General features: G+C 42.1%; 1 protein-coding gene across 3 annotated transcripts in view; it reads right to left on the reverse strand.

Moving 5' to 3' along the window:
• The window catches only part of LOC137546366 (cytochrome P450 4V2-like), a 63,050-nt gene that overhangs the window by 13,663 nt on the left and 26,555 nt on the right, over positions 1–22,832 (reverse strand). For all 3 annotated transcript variants that reach the window (XM_068268726.1, XM_068268735.1, XM_068268745.1), the window contains exons 4-7: positions 22,354–22,544; positions 19,259–19,328; positions 16,923–17,049; positions 454–624 (exon numbers count right to left, since the gene is read on the reverse strand). In XM_068268726.1, coding sequence (XP_068124827.1) covers positions 454–624; positions 16,923–17,049; positions 19,259–19,328; positions 22,354–22,544 — 559 coding nt within the window. The remainder of the gene's footprint in view (positions 1–453; positions 625–16,922; positions 17,050–19,258; positions 19,329–22,353; positions 22,545–22,832) is intronic.

The following is a 22,832-nucleotide window of genomic DNA, read 5'->3' on the forward strand; positions in this document are numbered from 1 at the left end:
GTAAATCAAAGCATAGTTCAGCACTTTCACATAATCTGGTGAGCAACCTTTTAACACTTTTGGACTTATTTACACAATGATAGATCACCACTTTATAACTTGCAGCACTTTGCAAAACCAAAAATTTGGCATATAAAAGGACTTACGAGCCCTACAGTAGCGTGAATTGGGGAGGGAGGCCCTAGATCTGCACAGCAGCGGAAACCTTCAGCGGCCATTTTTGTGGAAGCAGGAGAGCCCGACCTAGTATGTGGGGTCGGGAGCCAGCCCGGGGGGGAATTAAGCAGCGGGGCCCCGGCGGAACTGCACGAAAGGTGCGGATAGCGTCCTCTGTGCCTTCAAAAATCATGCAGGTATAGAACTTTTTTTTTTTAAATTTGGGCCCGTAAGTCCTTTAACAAAAGACGTTTTTTCTTTCTTTGGAATATTTAACGTCACGTTTAGTACACTTACCTCAAACATAAAAGTGTCCACTTCTTCTCGTATATCTGTGTAGCTCAGCTTGTTGCCAGCATCATCTGTAGCATTCAGAAGCATGTCCAAAAATGCACTTCTCTTCTTTTTCTTGCTGGCGTCTTCTCTCACTCCATGGACCTCTAGTTCTTTAGCTCTTTCCCTAATGACCTTACAAAAATATTAAGCAAGCTCATTATCATTTGATACTTACATAAAATGTCAAACTCAACTACATTTGCAGAGTTACATACGAAGGGATATTGTAAAGTTTTAATTATCTCCCCTGGAAGATATCATGGTCTATTAATGACATTTTGTCAATGTCATCATTGGTTCCTAAGTGCATAATGTTGAGAAAATCAAAAATCAATCAGCTTATTGTAACCTTTATTTCTTTTACAGATTGTGCCAGAAGTGACTAACGTGTGAGACGGAAAAGATTGAGGCTTGCATATGAAGGATAATAGTGTCCAGCAGATTTATGATGGGATGATGGAAATGATTGCCCATCTTATTACACTGATGTGGAAAAGCAATTTCCAAAGTGGTCACATGTTCCTCACAGATGAGCCAAGACCTGGGAGACCATCAGTGACAAACAATGCAGCCACAGTGAAGAATGTGGAGTGTTTGGAGTGCCTCATTCTTTTCCGTCTCACACTTTAGTCTCTTCTGGTACAATCTGTAAAAGAAGTAAAGGATACAATGAGCTGATTTTCTCAAAATCATTCGCTTAAAGCGGATCCGGGATGAAAAACTAAGTATAACAAGTAACTTGTCTATATATCTTATCTAAAGTTTAGATAGTTTACACAGCAAATCTAACTGCAAACAGCTTCAACAGAATATGATTATTTCTTCCTGTGATACAATGACAGCAGCCATGTTTGTAAACATTACACACAGGTAAAGCAGATAGCATCTCCAGCTCTCTGCCTGTGACAAATTCACTCTTGTCAGAATCCGCTCTGCTGCCCTTGATTCCTTGGATTGTGTTGTTTCCTATGCAGCTTGCATAGTTCAGTCTAAGGAAAAGAGGTCTTTCTGTCAGTTTGCAAGGCTGACTGATTTGCATCCACTTGTCATGCAAATTGCTTGTCTGCTTCCTTTGAAGGTTTCTAGTATAAATGTCATTTCCTCCCAGAATTCCTGGCTCGACATAGTTCCTCAGTAGGGAAACTTTCCTTAGAGCCTCAGCATCTTGTTACTATATTCTAGTGTAGTTAATTCTTGGGGAGTGCTCTTTGCATTCCTATTTAGTGCAGTCAGGTTGTGTATATTTGTACTGCCTATTCTATCTTGTCTTGTTTGTGTGATTGTACTGTCACCAGCGGTGGCTGACAGTGAATCGTTCTGTCCTGTTCTTAGATCGCATTCGCCCTAGTGTTAGAGGCGGTGGATCTTTCTTGTCTGAACCTTGGAGTATAACCTTAGCTGCGGTTGCTACTGGTTACTCCTTCTGTCTGTCTTGTCTGGAACGAACGCTTGCTGTTGTCTCGTGTGAGGCAACCGATTAGCAAGCGTTCACGTTATCTGTTTGTTTTCATTCTCCGTGTTCATATGTTAGTCAGGGTTGGTATGTTTTGCCACTGTTGCGCTTAACGTGCAGTGGCCGTACCGTTAACGTGCTTGTCTCTGTTGCGCATATCGTGCGGGGACCGCGTTTAGCTAGTTCATTTGTTATTTTCCTTGGCGTTCGGGTTGTGGTTATTTGCTGTGCCTTCCTTACTCAGTTCACGCTCTGTCTTTTCTCTATCTTGTGTTGCTGATAGCAATCGCCTCTCTTGCGATTAGCTTTCTTACTCTGGTCTGTTCTGATGTGATATGTCTACCGACGCTGGGTGGCGACTAGCTTGGTAGACATTCACATAGTCTGTCTCTGTTCTTGCTTTCTTCTGAGGTGCTACTTTGTTGCCCAGTCTTGCTTAATCGTACAATTTCAATCTGGCATCTGTGGCTGTACAGAGGACTTATCCCTCTGTACTCCACAGCTCCATCTGCTGGTTGGAATTCTCCTCTACAGATCTATACTGGGTACTTTGCTTCTGTGACTGTGGCGATTTCCTTCTGCTTCAGCGCATGCGGTGTGCGCTGACTGGAAATCGCCCGCAGATCGTTACAACTCTGCTCTCCTTCTTCCTCCTCCCCTCTGCCTCTGAAATCTCTGGCTAGTAACCTCCTCCTTCTTCTTCCCAGACTGATCTCCCATAAGCCCTTGCTACAGTGCCAAGGCTCTCTGAAAAAGCTGTGGGCGAGGCTTGTTTAGTTTATAGGGAGTATTAAAACAAAACAAGCATTTGGCTTGAGGAATGCCCTATAAACTATATGAAAGGAACACCATTATGCAACGAGTAAAAGTTAACTTGTCCAGAGACGCTAGAGGGCACCGCTCAGGCCCGCTGGGCCGATTTTGATAATTTTTTTTTTCAAACACGCAGCTAGCACTTTGCTAGCTGCGTGCTTGCCCCGATCGCCGCCACTCGCCGCTGATTCGCCGCTACCCGACACGAAAGAGGGCCCCCCCCGCACACCCCATGCACAGCCTGGCCAATCGCCGCCAGGCTGCGCTTTGGGGTGCATCGGGAGTCCCAGTGGCGTCACGATGTCGATGACGTCACTCCATTCATCGCCATGGCGAAGGGGGAAGCCCTAGAGGAAATCCCGCTCAGAACGGGATTTCCTTATGGGCGTGATCGCCGGCGGCGATCAGAAGGGTGGGAGGGAGAGAGGAGGAAGGGGAGAATCATGTAGCTAGCGCTAGGCTAGCTAAATGAAAGGGACAAAAAATCGGGGGAATGAAAACCCATGCGGCCGTGGGAATTGAAACGCCCAGCAGGTTAAAGTGTACCTGAGATGGGGCCACAAAATTATACACATACCTTGGGCTTCCTCCAGATCCCTCAGGCCTGATCACTCCCTCAGTAGACTCCTCCTTTGCCTGCAACTGGCCCTAGGAGGGGCTCGTCAGCGCATATGCAGTCTGGCCAGGCGCGCTCCCCCTTCTTGCTCCCATTTGCAGTAGTACTGTGCAGGCGCACAACGCTCCCAACAACGTGAACATGGCAGAAGCACACACTCGGCAGGCTGCGCATGTGCAGTTGGCCCTGAACTGGAGGACATTCAAGAACCAATTGTGAATAAACGGGAAGTCGAAGGAGGACGGCGTGGGAGCGATCAGGCCAAAGGGGTCTGGAGGAAGCCTCAGGTATGTATATTTTGGGGGGGAGGGGGTTGTATTTTTGCCATCTCAGGTTCCCTTTAACCGCTTACGCCCTCAGTCATTTTCACTTTATGCATCCGAGCAATGTTCACCTCCCATTCATTAGCCTATAACTTTATCACTACTTATCACAATGAACTGATCTATATCTTGTTTTTTCCGCCACCAATTAGGCTTTCTTTGGGGGGTACATTTTGCTAAGAGCTACCTTACTGTAAATGCATTTTAACAGTAAGAATAAGAAAAAAACAGAAAAAATTCATTATTTCTCAGTTTTCGGCCATTATAGTTTTAAAATAATACATGCCTCCATAATTAAAACCCACGTATTGTATTTGCCCATTTGTCCCGGTTATTTCACTGTTTAAATTATGGCCCTATCACAATGTATGGCAACAATATTTTATTTGGAAATAAAAGAGCATTTTTTCCGTTTTGCATCCATCACCATTTACAAGCTTATGAAAAAAAATAAATATATATATATATATATATATATATATATATTTATATATATATATATATATATATATATATATAAACATTTTATGTGGTTATTTTTGGGAGGGTGGGATGTAAATAGTGTTTGAGTTGGGGAAATATATGTGTGTTGTAATTTTTTTTTACTTTTAGATGTAGTTTTAGTTTTTGGCCACAAGAGGGCAACCTTGAGTTTGTATACATGACTTCATAGGATGTCGCTTTTTCTGCGGGGGAGAGGAATCAGTGATCGGGCACCATGGCCCAATTCATTGATTCCTGGGCTAACGAATTCACGGGCGGGGGTGCGCGTGCACGCGTGCGATCGGCCGCGGGACCGCGCATGTCCTCCTTGACGTTTTTATACGTCAAGGAGGACAAAGTGGTTAAGGACCAATGATGACACTAACAAAATGTCATCATATACCATAATAACTTCCAAGTGATAATTAAAACTTTACAATACTCCCTTGCCTTTCACCATCTCCAACACTCACAAATAAATCAGCCAATTAGGCCCAAACCGAAATAAAAAATGTTTTTAAATTCCACACAGTATCTTAATTTCCATTCTTTTCTTTATTTTATGTGTGAGTGCATATCATCACCTTTCATAACCTCCATGTGGAAACTGTAACTTGAATAACATAACTACATGCCTGTCACTTTCTCCATGTAGTTTTATTTTTAGACTGTCAGTACATATTTTGTGCTAAAAGCAGAATAACGTTAATTGCATCCATACTATATAACATTTTTAAAATGTAACTAATAGTTGCTATAATTACTGTCTATTACATGCATGTTCAGATAATACTACATTAATTGTCTTCACACCTCTATTCAGTAAAAGCCGGTAGACCCAGCGAAACATGTCAGGGCTCCTGGCGTGTTGCTAGCACGGTCCCTGCCTTGCGACCCCCCGCCTGCATGCCCTCCACCTTTACTCCCTGCCGGCCTGGTTAGTCTCTAGCTCCTGGGTGCCTACCGGATCAACAGCATAACCTGCAGCATCCATGTCAGGTAGATCACTGCAAACAACAGCAAACTGCATGGGTCATCTTCACAGCAATGCTCAGCAGCACATGTGCATGGACATATTGATACTGGATCTCTGGACACTCCCCAAGCTGTGAGCTTTGACCAAGGGGTTAAGAGACCTGAAAACATATCAGCTAGGAGCTTACCGGACTCCATCCAAGCTGCATCTGGATTGGGTACAGTATGTCTTTACTCTGTGCTCATATCATATATGCCTATATGCTTTTGTTGCAAACCCTTTCCTCAAACTGACCTGAGCTTTGCTTGCTAATTGCAATAATTGAACTGCTTTCTTCTGCGTGCTGCTTCATTTGGATTCTCCGTGCTTATTTGGAACACTGACTGTTTGCTATTTGGCATAGCTGTTTGGAGGACACTGTGTATAGGAGCATTCCCAGGCCCACGCTATGGCAGTTTTTGGGATCCCTGATCACATTAGGTGATCCTAGGTAGTGGTATGTTTGTATGGTTGGATGTATGCGGAGTGAGGTCCCTTGGCAGTCTGTATCGGTGCTTTGTTAAACCTGCTTAATTATGATTTTAATAAATTTTGTATTTTTTCACTTCATTTAGTTTGTTTTGATTTATGACTTATGCTCCCCAAACCCCCTTTTTCCGGAAGCGGGAAAAAAGGGCGCAGGCAGCTAGTGGACAAAAAGGGCGCCGCCATTCACTCTCATAATAAATGACGTTTAATGGGCGCCGAGCAGGAAAAAAGGGCGCCGGAGATAAATAACGTTTACAAACGGCGCCCGGAGATTTTTAATGATTTATAACTGTGCTTGTGGTGATTTACGTTTATAAAATGCACCCGTGCCGAATAACGTTTATAAAAATACTAAACATATTTATCTTATTTAACTAATTAAAACATTATTTAAAGTTTTATCCCTTACTGTTTGTAAAACATTATTATTCACAAAATAAAGCGATCAGTACGTAACGTAAATTGCAATATATTTTTTGCAGCCACAATTAGTAAAACATTATTATCCACATAATAAAGTGATCAGTAAGGGGGGTGGTTAGGGTTAGGCACCACCAGGGGGGTCTTAGGGTTAGGCACCACCAGGGGGGTCTTAGGTTTAGGCACCACCAGCGGGATCTTAGGTTTAGGCACCACCAGAGGGGTCTTAGGTTTAGGCACCACCAGGGGGGTCTTAGGTTTAGGCACCACCAGGGGGGTCTTAGGGTTAGGCACCACCTGGGGGGTCTTAGGTTTAGGCACCACCAGGGGGGTCTTAGGTTTAGGCACCACCAGGGGGGTCTTAGGTTTAGGCACCACCAGGGGGGCTTAGGTTTAGGCACCACCAGGGGGGTCTTAGGTTTAGGCACCACCAGGGGGGTCTAGGGGTTAGGAATAGGTACAGGGAGGGTTCTGTGTGAGAGTAGGCTTAGGTATAGTTTTAGTAAAATTTTAGTAATACTTACTAATGTTTTACAACACTTATTGCGAACGTAGTTATATTTATATCATCGTTATAAAGAATATTTTCAGATTTTATTATAAGAACAAACCATAAATGAAGGTTATTCACAATAATATACAATTATAACAATTAAACATATATTATCGTTTTTTTAATAAACGTAATTATAAGTTTCACTTTTGAAACAGGGAAGATTAACGTTTTCACAATTGCCGATTTCATAAACATTATTTAATGATTTATAATTTTGTAAAACATTATTTGTAAACGTAATATAGCACACTATTTTTATAAACGCAATTAATGATTAATTATTAATTAGCGTTTACACCCCGCGCCCTTTTTGTCCCGGCGCCCTTTTTGTACGTACGCCTTTTTCCTTTACCTTTATGTTTTCATCAATGCATTTGTATATTACAATGTATTATATGAACAAATTATAAAATGAGGTCTACATCCAATAATTGTCCTTATCGCAATGTGTAGTGTCACCACCCCCGGTGTCATTGTGCCACTGGTCTATAAGTTAACAAACATATGTACAAAATACGAATCTGCGCAATGTAGGTCAACCAGTGGCGGATAATCTGAGGCCTACTTTTACAAGAGCAGACAACAAGAGGTCCTCCATTATGACAAATATATGGCAAGTTTGTAATATGAAAATAACAAACTTTGTAATTTGTATGTTGCATGTGTCAACTGTTTTTATCCATTAGTATCTCTTATGATCTTTATCGCCAATAGAAATTGTTCAAATTTAGTTTTTTTAAGGTTTTTTTCCCATTAAACGCAGCTAGAGGTGTGTGTGCACGCGTTGCGGCGTGTGGACGTGTACGTGTAGTGGGCGTGCGCATGCACGCAGACCGTGCGGGCGATGTTGCGGGGGGTTGGTGGAGGCGACGGGGTTATGAGGGGCGAAGCGGCCAAGGCCTAGCGCCTGCTATTGTAATGGGCCTAAGGTCTAGTTGCCAGCTAATTTACATGCATCCCAAAGGAAATACAAAAAAAAAGAATTCAGAGAAGTGGTATTAAACTCAGCTAAGGGCAAGAGTCCTGGGACAAATGACTACACTATAGAATTGTATCAAGAATTTATGGATGATCTTGCATTTCTGCATCATGGTAAATGCATCGAATCAACAGGAGGTATTCTCTAAATTTAAACATTTTAAATCAAAGTAGTCATTACAGTAATACCCAAAGAAGGAAAAGCCCATCAGGACCATTCCAGTTACTAGTGCCCAACTTCAAAAATTAATACAGATGTAAAATTGTATTCTAAGGTATTAGCTACAAGACCGGGGAAACTGACAGATCAGGTACTGGGGAAAAAATAAACCTGTTTTCATAAGGACAGACATATTCAGAAGAATATACATTCGGTGGTCACTTTATATATAACTGTAATTTCAGGAAGAGGGTTTATTTGATTCAGTTTAGGAAAACAATTTTTAAACAAGAAAAAGGGAATATATTCTAATCAGCCAGCCTGTGTAAAAATAAACGACCATACAACAAAAGATTTTGGAATGAACAACGGCGTAAAACAGGGCTGCCCACTCTCACCAGTACTATATAAATGTCTGTATAGAATTGCTAATAAAAAGTATCCAAGACAATAAAGATATTGAGGGCCTGAACATAGGAAATATATACATCAAAACTTTGGCCTATGCAGATGACAACATTATCTTTAGATTGTAAGCTCGCAAGGGCAGGGTCATCTTCCTAATGTTTACTGTTTTTGTTGCAATATTTGTGCTGCTTGAGAATCTGCTGTATATTTTTTGGTTGCACCTATGTTCCCTATGTTGTCTTACTTTGTTTTGTAAAGTGCTGCGGAATATGTTGGCGATATATAAATAAATATTATTAATAATAATAATTATCTTATTCTTGGCTGAAGGAGTGGGCTAGGACATGGCGCAGAGTAGCACATAAATTAATTTCCAGGGCTAAAATAGTGTGTGGATTGGTAGTACCGCACGTTACCCGCTACTATGAAAGTATTCACCTTACCAGAATAGTTAAATGGCGTCTCAATGACCACAGCAAAATTTGGCCTGGTATCTTTAGCCTCTTGTTCTGTTTTCATGGCATATGGGCAACATACGAAGGCTCTATCGATCAATCTCTCTCTAATAACCCTCTAATAATGTAATCACTTTCCTATGCAAAAGGGCATCTATGAAGCCTGGTTTTACCAAGTTGGGTACCACTTCCAACTGAGTTTGAAAAAAGAGATATGCTGACAACTGAATAATAATAATTCTCTATAATAAAACCCCTGTGTCTCTACGTCCCATGTGTGTGTGTGTGTCCCTGCGTTTGCGCTACAGCGCATGTGCCGCAGGGACACCCTTTTGACAGAGAGCAGGACTGGCCAGGGGGACACCAGGCAGGCGCGGGCCTGCGCGTGAGCGTGCGTGCGACGGGCGTGCGCGTGGAGTTTACTGTGCACGGTGGCGGTCACAGGGGTGGGAGGGGGGAAGGGTAGAGGAGAGGGGAGGGAGGGGGCATTCCAACACAGACCTAGAGCCTGTTTTGAAAACGGGCTTATGTCTACTAGTAGTAATAATAAAGGGGCAGATATATCAAAACCACTGCAAGGAATATTAACCACTTAAGCCCACAAGGTTGAAATTCTTTTACATCCGAGCAACTTTCACCTCCCATTCATTTGCCAATAACTTTATCACTACTCATCACAATGAATTGATCTATATCTTGTTTTTTCCGTCACCAATTAGGCTTTCTGTGGGTGGTACATTTTGCTAAGAACCACTTTACTGTAAATGCATTTTAACAGGAAGAATAAGAAAAAAACTGAAAAAAATCATTATTTCTCAGTTTTCAGCCATTATAGTTTTAAAATAATACATGCCTCCATAATTAAAACTCACGTATTGTATTTGCCCATATGCCCCGGGTATTACACCGTTAAAATTATGTCCCTATCACAATGTATGGCGACAATATTTTATTTGGAAATAAAGGTGCATTTTTTCAATTTGCGTCCATCACTATTTAGAAGCCCATAATTTATTAAATCATATTGATGTACTCCTTTGACATGCATATTTAAAAAGTTCAGACCCTTAGGTAACTATTTATGTTTTTTTTTTTTATTTTATTATTGTAATTTTTTTTTTTTAATTTAAACTTGTATGTGGGTATTTTTTGGTGTGGGAGGTAAACAGGGTTTTTTTTTTATGTATTTAAATGTGTTTATTTAATACTGTGCGTTTTTGGTGTAATTTGCTATTTGGCCACAAGATGGCCACAATCAAAAAGTCCTGGGAGCGATCGATCTCGCTCCCAGGCAGAAGAAAGGAGACCAGAGCTCAGAAAAGCCGCAGCACCTGAAGAGACGCTGTCAGCTTTTCTCCGGGGGGCTCCGATCAGCGAAAGGGATTTATAATCCCTTTCACTGATCGGTGGGCTAGCGGCCAGCAGTGGGGGCGCGCACGGGGGGGGGGGGGGGCGCGGGAGCGCGCGCGACCAGCGGGAGTGCGCACAGCCTAACTGGATGAAAATTTTCGTCCAGTTAGGCTTAAGTGGTTAATGCAAAACTGAAGCTATAGTCCAATAAGTATTCTGATTGGTTGCTTAGGGTAACTAATGCACTTTTGCATCTTCAGTAAAACCTCCGTAAACCAGAATTCTCAAGCAATCAGAAAAACAATTATGGCATTGCAAGATGCAAAATCTACTTTTACACTTCTTTATACAGTAAAAAAAAAACCTCTGTTACATTAAGTTAAGGCTGGCCTTTGTCCACATTTGTTTTTAATTATTGTATTTCAACATTAATACAGAGTTCATGGTAAGTATACCGTACATTGTGGAGCATAATACTGTTTATTAGCTAGGCTTATACGTATCCAGTGTCAGCCAATCCCCACTAATGCCGGATAATGGGGGGTTTTACTGTATCTTGCACCAGTTCAGCTTCAATTTTCCTTGCACTGGCTTTGAAAAATCAACCTTATTGATCTTAGTTACCACGAAAAATGGCCATATCCTGTAACTTGCTTACAGTTGTATAAAATGTAGAAATATATGAATACTTATTATCACAGTCCATGTAAATATTTCTCCTTTAGCTACATTTCCCCCACAGCACAAAGAAATGACAGACATTCCCAGTGGGAAGAGTGGATACTTTATCATCCTAAATACAGGAAGACCCTGGGTAATACAAACTGCTTTCACTATTTCATTCACAGGGTCCAAAAACGTCCCGATTGCTAGAATGCATTCATATATCTAAATGTCATTCTATCTACAATGTTATTTATGTCTTTTAGGAATACTCCGTGATGTTTAATTGGATTCGCTGGTTCATTGAATAGGAACAATAATGTTGATTTTTATTATTTTTCGACCTGGCACGCTTTTTTTTTCCACTTTAGCGTGGAACTAAACTCAGAACTTCCTCTTTGCTTCCACAGCATGATAACCTTTAAGTGAAAACAAATCTTCATTACAGTTTATGTAAATACTAAGAAAAAAACCCTGAAGGGTTAACTTCCTGCACAATCCTGGGAGCACAGGACAGGTGTATGCAAAGGGCAAAGCATATTAATAATCAGGCTGTTTTACTGGTTTTATTTTGCTGCCTGATGGCTCTTTCACATTGGAGCTCGTTTTGCTGCATTTTAACGCAAAGTCAGTACTTTGCGTTAACCACTGTAAAATGAAAGTCCATTGACTTTCATTTTAGATTTCACATCCGATGCTGCGTTTAGGTGCGTTGCGGTCCAATGCACCCGGGAGCTTTTAATAGTCCGGAGCCAGCATTTTCCCGTCAGGTGAATTATAACTACAGCCGCTAATCAGCGTCGCACCCCAACATCTCGACAACACGCCACAGGCCATTCAACAAGTGCAGGAGATCGGCTCCTGCACGTGTTTCCTGATTTGAAAGAAGCCTGAAATAGTTAATTTTCTGGCATTGAAGTGACAACTTCTGTCTTGTCGATACCTTGTCAGGAAGATAGTAATCCTCACTGATAAGCAGATTACAGCTAAAAAAGTTTTCCTGACAGAATGCAACTTCTGAGTGCAAGGAGAGATAGGAAAAGGTCAACAGTTCATGTATTTTCCCTCAGGGACACGTAATAGGCGGCCACTGAGCATAGACAACAGAGCATTCAATTTACTTTGTAAATGTTAAAATATAAAATAAAACCATGGCATATCTAAAAAAAAAAGGTCATTTTTAGGAGTAGGATAAATACAGTTGTTTATCTCATCAGTTTAATTTCACCTTGGGTTCACTTTAAACAATGTTTGCCATATTCACTTTTTACTACCTGGCTGGCTGAGTTTCCTGTGATAATCTCAGATAGTGCTTGGCTGTACTGAACAGCAGTCTGTGAGATGTCCCAACTTCTCTCTTATCCCAGCATAAACTACATGAGGTAGTCAGGGAGGAGGTATGAGGAGGAGGGGCACCAGGCAGTCTTTTTTCTGTAGACACAAAGCTGCACCTGTCCTCAGTAGAGGCGGACCGAACTGTTCGCCGGCAAACGGTTCCAGGCGAACCTCGGGTGGTTCGCCTTCGCCGGCGAAGGCGAACTTTCCCGGAAGTTCAATTCGCCCCATAATGCTCTATGAGGGTAAACTTTGACCCTCTGCATCACAGTCAGCAGGCACATTGTAGCCAATCCGGCTATACCAAGCCCTGGAGCCCCCCCCCCCCTTATATAAGGCAGGCTCCGGCGGCCATTAGCCTCACTCGTGTGCCTGCTAGAGACAGACTAGGGACAGCTGCTGCAGACTTGTTCTCCTAGGGACAGATTAGTCAGGCTCTTGCCTTCTTAGCTTGCTCCTAGCTGAATCTTATTGCTATAATAGCGCCCCAGAACAGCTCTTTTCAGCGCTAATCCTGCTTGTGTGATCATTTTTTTTCCTGTGTTTGAAACTGACACTTGTGTTGCTTAGACAGCATTGCTAATTCATACTGTGTGTCCCACTGCTAGCAGCCCACCAGCAGCAGCAGCACATTCAGTGACTACCTGTGTGTGTGAGACACTTGTGTTGCTTAGACAGCATTGCTAATTCATAATGTGTGTGTCCCACTGCCAGCAGCCCACCAGCAGCAGCAGCACATTCAGTGACTACCTGTGTGTGTGAGACACTTGTGTTGCTTAGACAGCATTGCTAATGCATACTGTGTGTCCCACTGCCAGCAGCCCACCAGCAGCAGCACATTCAGTGACTACCTGTGTGTGTGAGACACTTGTGTTGCTTAGACAGCATTGCTAATTCATACTGTGTGTGTCCCAATGCCAGCAGCCCAGCAGCAGCCTGTGTGTGTGACAGGGAGCTGCACATTGTACTACCCAGTACTGCATTTACCTACTACTAGTACCTGTTGTGTTTAGTTAACCCAACTCATCACTGCATACACCTACGTTTGTGTTGAGTGAACCCAGCTCGCTGCACATAACTACCTTTTGTGTTCAGTGAACTCACCGCACTGCATATCTACCTTTTGTGTTGAGTGAACTCACCTTACTGCATATATAACTACCTTTTGTGTTCAGTGAACTCACCTCACTGCATATCTACCTTTTGTGTTCAGTGAACTCACCTTACTGCATATATAACTACCTTTTGTGTTCAGTGAACTCACCTCACTGTATATACCTAGCTTCCCCCCGAGATGGACAAAATGGACAAACCAGGTAGAGGAAGAGGTAGAGGCAGACCCAGATGAAGGCCACCTGGCACTGGCAGGTCTGTGCAAGGTGGTGTTGCTGTGATTTCGTGCGGACCTGGCCCAAAGTACAGTGCTCAGAAGAAGGCACATGCCATCACTTCCCAAAATTGTGAGGAGAGCAGACTTGACCTCCATAACAGATTCTCGCCGGAGACCAACCTGGTGAATCGCAGTGAAGGCACCATCAGACTTGCCCTCCATAACGGATTCCCGTTAAAGGACTTAAAGTTGATTCATTACAATTAGGGCCTCAAAAGTCCTCCTGAGTCCTGTATTGTTATTTTTGGTCACTACCTCGGGGCGGCCATGCCTGCCTGCTGCCCTCCTTGGATGTGTAGTGGTAGCAGTTGCTCAGGCTCCACACCGGATTCCATCCCTCATTCCCCGGCCATTACCCGGGGTCTCAAATGGCAGACTTGCCCGCCTCCATATGATTCTCGTGAAAGGAATGTGGTGTCATCTTTGTCCGTCATAACTGGTTCTCGTTAAAGGATTTAAAGTACATTCATTTCAAATACAGCAAGCCCTCGATAGTCCTCCTGTATTGATATTTTTGGTCACTACCTCGGGGCAGCCATGCCTGCTGCCCTCCTTGGATGTGTAGTGGTAGCCGTTGCTCAGGCTCCACACCGGATTCCATCCCTCATTCCCCGGCCATTACCCGGAGTCACAATGGCAGACTTGCCCGCCTCCATATGATTCTCGTGAAATTAGATCTTTTGGACTGCCAACCATATAATAATTGCCTGCCATAACTGGTTCTCGTTAAAGGATTTAAAGTTAATTCATTTCAAATACACAGCAGGGCCTCGAAAGTCCTCCTCCTGTATTGTTATTTTTGGTCACTACCTCGGGGCGGGCGTGCATGCCTGCCTGCTGCCCTCCTTGGATGTGTAGTGGTAGCCGTTTCTCAGGCTCCACACCGGATTCAAACCCTCATTCCCCGGCCATTACCCGCAGTCACAATGGCAGACTTGCCCACCTCCATAGGATTCTCATTGTAGCGGTACTGAACAAGTACACAGCAAGTAGAAAATGTAATTTAAAAACAAAACGTACGCTTTTTAACAATGCCTTGGAAAGTTGATAAGGCAGTCACACATTACCTGACATCACTGAGTGAGGAAGAGCAATCTCGCCATGTTGCGCACAATGCGCAGTAGTCCAGCATGGCCGTCACTACACAAACAGCTGGCTTGCGGTGCGTTACACAGTGAGTTTGGTGTGTCAGTGTGAAGCAGTACTCTAATTACACTACCTGATTGATGTATACACATGCAAGATGTTTTAAAGCATGTTAGTCCTGCAATTTAGCATTCAATGTGATTTCTGCCCTTAAAACGCTGCTTTGCGTTCAATCCAGATTTTTCCCTGGGACTTTTGGCATGTATCCCACTCTGCAATGCCCCCCTCCAGGTGTTAGACCACTTGAAACATCTTTTCCATCACTTTTGTGGCCAGCATAATTTTTTCTAGTTTTAAAGTTCGCCTCCCCATTGAAGTTTATGGCGGTTCGCAAACTTTTTCGCGAACCGAACCTCCTGCGGAACTTTGCGAACCCGTTTCGTAAACCTAAAATCGGAGGTTCGGCCCATCACTAGTCCTCAGGTGGGAGCAGAAAGAAAGAATGGGTGTGGTGAAGTGATGGCTGTGTACTAGTGAAGAAACTACCACTATGTTGACATCTCTAATTGTGCACATGTGTCATGTGACTGACTTTGGAAATGCTGCATCAAATATTAAAACTATATTAGCAATGACATTGATAGCATCTTCAATTCATCTTTACAAACAATGAAGAGTCCGAGAGGATGGCCTAGGAGTTTAAGTTAAAGGGGAACTTCAGCCTAAACAAACATACTGTCATTAAGTTACATTAGTTATGTTAATTAGAATAGATAGGTAATATAATTTTTTACCCACCCTGTTTTAAAAGAACAGGCAAATGTTTGTGATTCATGGGGGCTGCCATCTTTGTCATGGGGCTGCCATCTTTTTGGTTGAAAGGAGGTGACAGGGAGCAGGAGACACAGTTCCAGCTATCCTGTGTCCTGATTACCCCTCCCAGCTGCACATGCTAGGCTTCAAATGTCAAATTCAAAATGTAAAAAAAAAAAAATGCACCAAAACAGCAGAACGAGAGCAACAACATCAGAAATCCCATCATGCTTTGCACAGCATCAGAGGAAAAAAGCCCGGGCAGTTTTCTTCTGTGCAGCTAAAAATGAGGCTTGGATAAGAGAAACAAAGTTCTGATGCTGTGAAACTGTTAAAGAAACACTAGGCCTTTTCAGTGCTGCTGAGTTGATTTTTAGTCCGGAGGTTCACTTTAATAAAGCAATGTTTTCCAGGCAGAACTCAGACATTCTATTGAATTTAAAGGTACAATTTTTTTAATCTATGGCTACTATTAGAGCAAGCCTGATCTCATACTTAGGGCTTGATTCACAAAAGAGTGCTAACTGTTAGCAGGGCCGTTTTCGTGCGAATTTTCGCATTGTGCGCAATCGCGAATTTTCGCGCGAATCAATATAAATTTTCGTGCAAAATCGCGTTTGCGCGCAAAAACGATATTGATTCGCGCGAAAATACGCAAAATGCAAAAATCTGCGCGAAAACGGCCGTGCTAACAGTTAGCACTCTTTTGTGAATCAAGCCCTTACAGTATGCAATGTGCAACCTGGGCCAATAGCTACATCTCTATAAAAAATGGTATACACTGGCTAGGAAACTCTGCATAGCTACACAGTCAGATAAACATATTAAACCAAGTGCAAACAACTTTGGAAGGAGAGCAAAGGCTAAAGTTTCCTCCTCCTCAGTAGTTTTTACTTTGGCTCCTGTTAAAAAGGGCACAAGATAAAGCCAATATTCAATTTATTATCTATTAAAATGGGCGCCAGAATATGTAACCTCTATTTGTACATCATCTAGCAAAATGGACACCAGAAAAAGTGATAAAATATTGGTTAACTTACTGACATTGTACTACCTAATTCATATACAGTAATATTTGCCAATATTTGACTGATATGTAGCCTCTCCCTACTCTCACTTACCGAAGCCTCACAGAGCAGTATTTGAGCGATGGTTCGAATACCTCTAACCGGGGCTGACGACGCTGGAGCGAGGGGACAATGAGAGGAACACGAAGGCTCTATAGGACCCAGAGCCATTTCTCTACATAGGTGAGTATCTGTTTTCTATTTGAAATCCATTTCAGACTTGCTTGAAGAAAAAGTTTGAAAAGGATTTATACACAAATATGGAGTGCGCCTCACAAATATGTATGTCAAGGAGTGTGTAAGAGGATGTTTTTATAAACATGGGTACTTGGGAAAAAACACAATTCATGGAGGAGTATGATGTAGTAATGTTGAGAAACACTGTTGTATACCACCTCTAGTCACTCAATGTGTTAGCATATACACATCAGAATAAGGTAAGAAAATGTGAATTGGTTAAAAGCCTTGCATTGTACAGAGCTAACCTGAACAGGATTGCATCTACCTCACTTTGACTTTACACAAAATAAACAAAAGCTTATGTGAAACTAACTTACAGCATCAGTAAACGAGTGAAGGATATGCAGGTTCTTATTGTGTTCTTTCCCCTCTCTGAGATTGGAGTACAGGAAGTCTGGCCATAGCCACGGCGCCCTCTGTCGGCGATGAATAATATCACTCATTCTGAAATGGGATTGGTATTTTGTTATTACACAAATTAAGTGAATTTCTGAACAGTGTAAACATTTTTGGTTCAGGTTACTAGCACCCAACCAAGAGATAAGTACACATTTAAAACAGATTAAATACTCACAAACAGGGGTGGTAATCTTTGCTATCACTGGTCCTCAACGTACAATGCCATTTTCCATCAGTTTGAAGGGTCAAATCGATTATTTTTAACAGGTCCGATCTGATTTTCGATCGTTTTTCTGATTGATTTTCTGATCACTTCTGTTCAAAGTCGATCAGAAAAACAATTGTAAATCATTTTTCTAAGGGTTTTCTTTGTTTTCAAATGCATTTCCTGAACGGCATTTTAACTGCCAAAATAGTAAGATACCAGCCGGCCGCCCTACTCACTTGTACACTATTTTTTCAGTTAGATTTAACAACTGCCTTTCAGGAAATGCTTTTGAAAACCAAGACACTGGGAAATACCCATGTGGAGATAGACTACTCCAAAACCTGTCAATTCTGTCAAGTTTTAACTGCTTAGTTTTTTTCGCGAGAGTGGTCCTTTAATCATAGAGGAGGATGAGGTTACAGGGAGGTGAAAGCACAATATCAGTTTAATTACCCATATTCTACTATAAGGGATAGTAGTATATCGATACAGTTACCAATATTATACTACCGTCATTTCCTCATACCCATTTTACCAAGCACAGTAACCCCGAATGGTAAGGCCGTATATTATTTCAATGTCAATCGCTACATTACAATAATGGCTATATCCAGCCCCGAAATCAGAGCCGGGACAAGGTCCTCCAGCACCCAAGGCTGAGACACCAAAATGCGCCCCTCCATCCCTCCCACCCCAGCCGTCACACCCGGATTGCTATTAGACTAAGAGGTGCCGCAGCCCAGCCCCCCCACTCCTCCAACATCTTAATCTCTAGTTATCTGGCTTGCAGTCACTGTCGTGTATCCCCTTTTCTTATTCTTTTCCAAACACAATAGGGGAATGAAAGCTGAGTTGTGCGCCCCCTCCTACACTGTGGCTGAGGCTGGAGCCTCTCTTGCCTCTGCCTCGGCTCTGCCCCAAATTACCGTTCAATATTTTTACAAGTACGCATCTAGGGGTCTGCCATTCTCCTTTACCTGCCTGGGGGTGGCTACTTGATCCATCTTTCATGGCCTGATAGTAATAAGTCCCCCTTATGTATTGTATTCTACTTTCCTTTTTGGGCACAGAGATGTGGGTAACACACAGTACAGCAAAGTCTTTAGTATCTGGCACTGACTGATGCCAGTTGCATGTGCTTGCCGGTTGCTTAAAGAAAACCTGAACTGAAAATAAAAAGTCAAAATAACCATACACAAGTCATACTTACCTCCAGTGTAGTCTACTCCTCAATCTTTCTCCTCTCCTGCGTCCTATTTGTCCACTGTGATCAAGGGAATTCTCCGTCCTCCATTTTGAAAATGGCCATCACCCCATAACAGCTTCCTGGTCAGCACACAGTTAAACTGTAACATCGCCCACTTGAGCCATAGGGAAACATGGACACATCAGCTCTCCTCTCAGCTGTAACTGACAGCAACTGATATATAACTGACAGCAACTGATATATTTCAGTTCTGACAAAATATTGTCAGAACTGGAAGGGATCACTGTAAGAAGAAAATGGTGAGCTTCTGAGAGGAACTGATGGCAAGGTAACTATGTACTGTTCATTTGAAGTTACCTCATGTGTTTATTTTAAATAATTTTACTCAGTACAGGTTCTCTTTAAGGTTAAAATAATCACCTCCAGTAACGTCCTGTAGCTCCTAGCAGGCTCCTGGCAGCTTTCTGGTTTCATCTGTATAGAGCTTCTGGCGTGTCACCTGACCCGTTTCGTGTCACCTGACACATTGGGAGACGTGCATGGACGTCGGAAAACCGCTAGGAGCTACAGGACGACACTGGAGGCTTGGTGAGTATTTTGTGGCCAGCAACCCTCTCACACACACACAGTCAACATTATCTCCTCAGGCATGCCGGTTAGTTGAGACTTCCGGTTTCAAGAGTTCTGGATAACGGGTACTTTGCTGTATACGTATAGCTGCAACTCTTAACATGCACAGCCAGCTTCTGGTGTAAGTGCAGAGATTTAATTATGAAGTGGTAGCAGTAGTATTAGTAATCATAATAACAACAACAAACAACAACTATATCAAGCCTTACTTATAGATTGCTTGTATATATTCTGAAGTGCTGTTATTTTGTGCATGGATCTTCCTCCCCATGGCAGTCTCTGTAGAGCAAATAAAACAGGAAACCAGAAACCAGCACTTAAAATTGATATATAATTGTTTGAGTCCAAAAAGGCTTTCTAGAAATAATGGTCATGTAAGATAGTACAATACAGGTAAATTGTACAAAATCACTTATAACAGCTGAGTACTACTAATAAGCACATATTTCAGTTATACAACCCCAAACAAAACCGATTAGGTTTCTATATTAGGGGTATGATCTTCATCTGATGATGTCATCAGCATTAGTATTAGGAAATGAACAGTGAATTTATTCTATTTTTCCATTGTAAGGATGGCCCACATGACAATTGCAAAGCTTTACTTGGATAATTACTTAATAACCAAATGATTTGAATAATTATGCTGGATCATCATATTCATTATGAACTCATTAGGTCTCTTTTGTTAATGAAATACACCACTATCCGTTAGCTTTTCCACATGCATTGTAGTCCTGTTGCGCTTTATATAGGTCACACTGGGAACTGATACAAACCATTTAAAGGTTTGGTGTTTTTGTTCTTTTTTAATAGCATTTCAGAACAAACATTAAATATAATGATGATTGAGAGGGCAGTGTGTTCATCTAATTGACTGGAATGACCTCAGCATAGCCATATTTAGCATTTTACATATGAACATCCATAAAATACAGTTCCTGCTCTAATGGGTCTGGTAGTATAAGATCCACACAAACTATAAATGGTATGCAGCCATAGGCCCATTTGACTATAACTGTCCATGATCTAGTGCAGTGCTTCTCAACATTTTATTGGTATGTACCCCTTTTAAAACCCTGTACTCGCCAAGTACCCCCTAGCATAGTAAACATTATCACACGTGCCCCTTGACAAATCTATATTTAATCCTGGTACATAATTATTGGTTCTAAACAATTTCCAAGCTTTTAATTAGCTAAAACACTAATTTGGTATTGTTTAAATACGATTTATCATTTTCTAAAACTCTAAATTTGTTATTCTTGGTTAAGTATATTAAGCCTGAGTACCCCCTGGAACCATCAGATGTACCCCCTGGGGTACGCGTACCACACGTTGAGAACCTAGGATCTAGTGGACAGCTACAGAATCCGGGAACATCCCGTTGCTTTTTACCTAACAAGTACTAAAGCTACAATCCAGCTTTTTTCCAGTTAGTTTTACAAAGTGTGCTTAAGATCTACCCAAAGTGATGGCCCTGCCTTCAATGTTTGTACCTCCCTTCCAGGGAAACGAGAGGAAAACCTGAAGATACTATAAAGAACTTCAGAGGAATTTTATTGTATATAACTTAATGAATAAAACTGATTATTTTTACAATATGAATTTATATTAGGTGCCTGGAGTCCTGTGCCATCCTCACCTGGCCACTCCGTTCTCTCTGAAATCCTCTTGGTAATTGGGTCTGTTGGTACCAGAGACCAGTGTCTTCAGCACATGTGCAGCTCGGCCACGTGCAAGTCCCCGTCCCGCTCCAGGACCCAGGTGCCCTCTGCACCTGCTCAGGTGCAGAATGCTCCAGGCTGTGGGGATGCAACAGGGGGAGAGCGCGCAGATGGGCCACACATGTGCAAGAGAGCACGGCCGGCCTTATTACCATGAGGTTTTCTGAGAGAATGGAAGTTGCCAGGGAGGACATCAAGGAACTCCAAGCACCTCATGGGGCTGGAGGAAGCCCCAAGTAAGTATAAATTGGCCCACGCAAGCTATTTTAGGTTTCGTTAAAGGTGGCCTTACACTGGTCGTCGATATGGCCAACAGCTAATAGATCCCTCTTCGATCATTATCCCCTCAGAGAGGGGTCTATCTGCTTAAATCCCACTACACATAGATTTTCAATCGATTTCAGCATGAAATCTTTGAAAATCTGTTCCTGCCAACAGGGTCTCCTAGTCATCCGCATCTCATTTGTTCACCGTGGACCCAGTTTCTACTCTACCCAACGGCTGATCCTTCACTTCCTGTGTCCCCCAGGTGCTCCTTTACTCCCAAGATCGGGGCGCGTGTGTGACGAAATGCAGATGGACATGGAAGTAAAGAGAAGAAGACGCAGCCATCGGGGAGAGTAGAGAAGTGAGAGTAGCTTCATTGGCCATCAAATCAAATGCAGCTACCACATATGGGGCCATATGCAATTCACTTTTTCACCTGAGCTTTCTCCTAGGAGATAATTTTTCATTTTCTATTTAAAATAATTTTCCAGCACTTTGCAACTGAAAAAGTACTAAAAGGTTGGTGAAAATGTATTATCAAAATTATTTTGAGCATTTTCTTGCTTGCTGATAGTTTTAAATGTAGTTAATTGACAATTTTGAAAATATCACCTAGAAGAAAAAGCAGGCGAAAAAATAAATTGCATAAGGGCCATGATGTTACTTGGGGGGATAGTCTGGCTAAAAGCTGACCAAACACGCATTATTTTTTTTCTGGCAGATTAGATCACCGTGATCAAATCTACCATTTATCTGTTATGCAATGAGCCACATAGAGTATTATTTCAATTGATTTGTAGCACAAATTGATCAAAATTACAATCGATTGGTACATTTGGGATGATAGGGCGCTGCAGGGGAGCAATGAAAGATCGATGGGCATAGGGGTGCCTTGAAAAACGTTCACAATCGCCAAGGGTGCCTTCATCCGAAAACGTTTTAAAACTACTAGTACAGGACATTCTCCCAGGCTCTGTGGATCTCCTTGCAAGACCTTCTACTACAGTTAGAAGACGCTTATGCCCTTTATGTCAAAATGTAGAACTAGTGTGTCCTCCTAGTGTATAGAAAGAGAGCTGAAAGGACGAGGAGGAGTTTTGGCACCAAGCAGTTAACTAAATGTGAGGTATAGGAATTAATAGCAAAGAAAGGTAAGAGTAGGTTTTTGGAATGTAGGCCACCAGTCCTCTCTTGCCTGGGTAACTCTTTTATCTGTAGTAAGCCTTGTTCTTACGTCACTTTCTTTATTTCTTGTTATGTGAAGTTCTCCTTAGCACTACACTTGTCCTTATTTAATACCACAGACTTACCAGATATTATATCCAGAGCGCACAGTGTAATATCCATAAAGCAGTTAAAAGCTTCTTTATCCAGATACTTGTTCAATTTTTCCACTAAAACTTTTGACTGTTCGTTCATAACTTCTAAGAAATCTGAGAGAATGGTGAAATGGAAGGTGGGAGTGATCATTTTCCTCCTGGAACGCCATTTCTCGCCAGTGCTGTGAATATGAAATAAAATCACTCATTAATAAGGCAACTACTGAAATAACTTTTTGAAGTTACCTTTAGACTATATCGTTTAGGCTTCTGTGATGTTGACATTTTGTGGGAGTAACAAAAGCACAAAGTGTGAACTCCGATTAGCGAGATGTGTCAGCTTGCTGTATGACATATGAATCCTCATTCTTTTCTGTTAATACTTGCAATTAAAGACATTTGCTGCTGCTAATTATACACCACCTTCTTCTGCTTTGTCATTCCTAAAAAATGTATACAGTACACAACAA

The sequence above is a fragment of the Hyperolius riggenbachi genome, chromosome 1, assembly GCF_040937935.1.
Source record: "Hyperolius riggenbachi isolate aHypRig1 chromosome 1, aHypRig1.pri, whole genome shotgun sequence".
NCBI classification, from domain to species: domain Eukaryota; kingdom Metazoa; phylum Chordata; class Amphibia; order Anura; family Hyperoliidae; genus Hyperolius; species Hyperolius riggenbachi.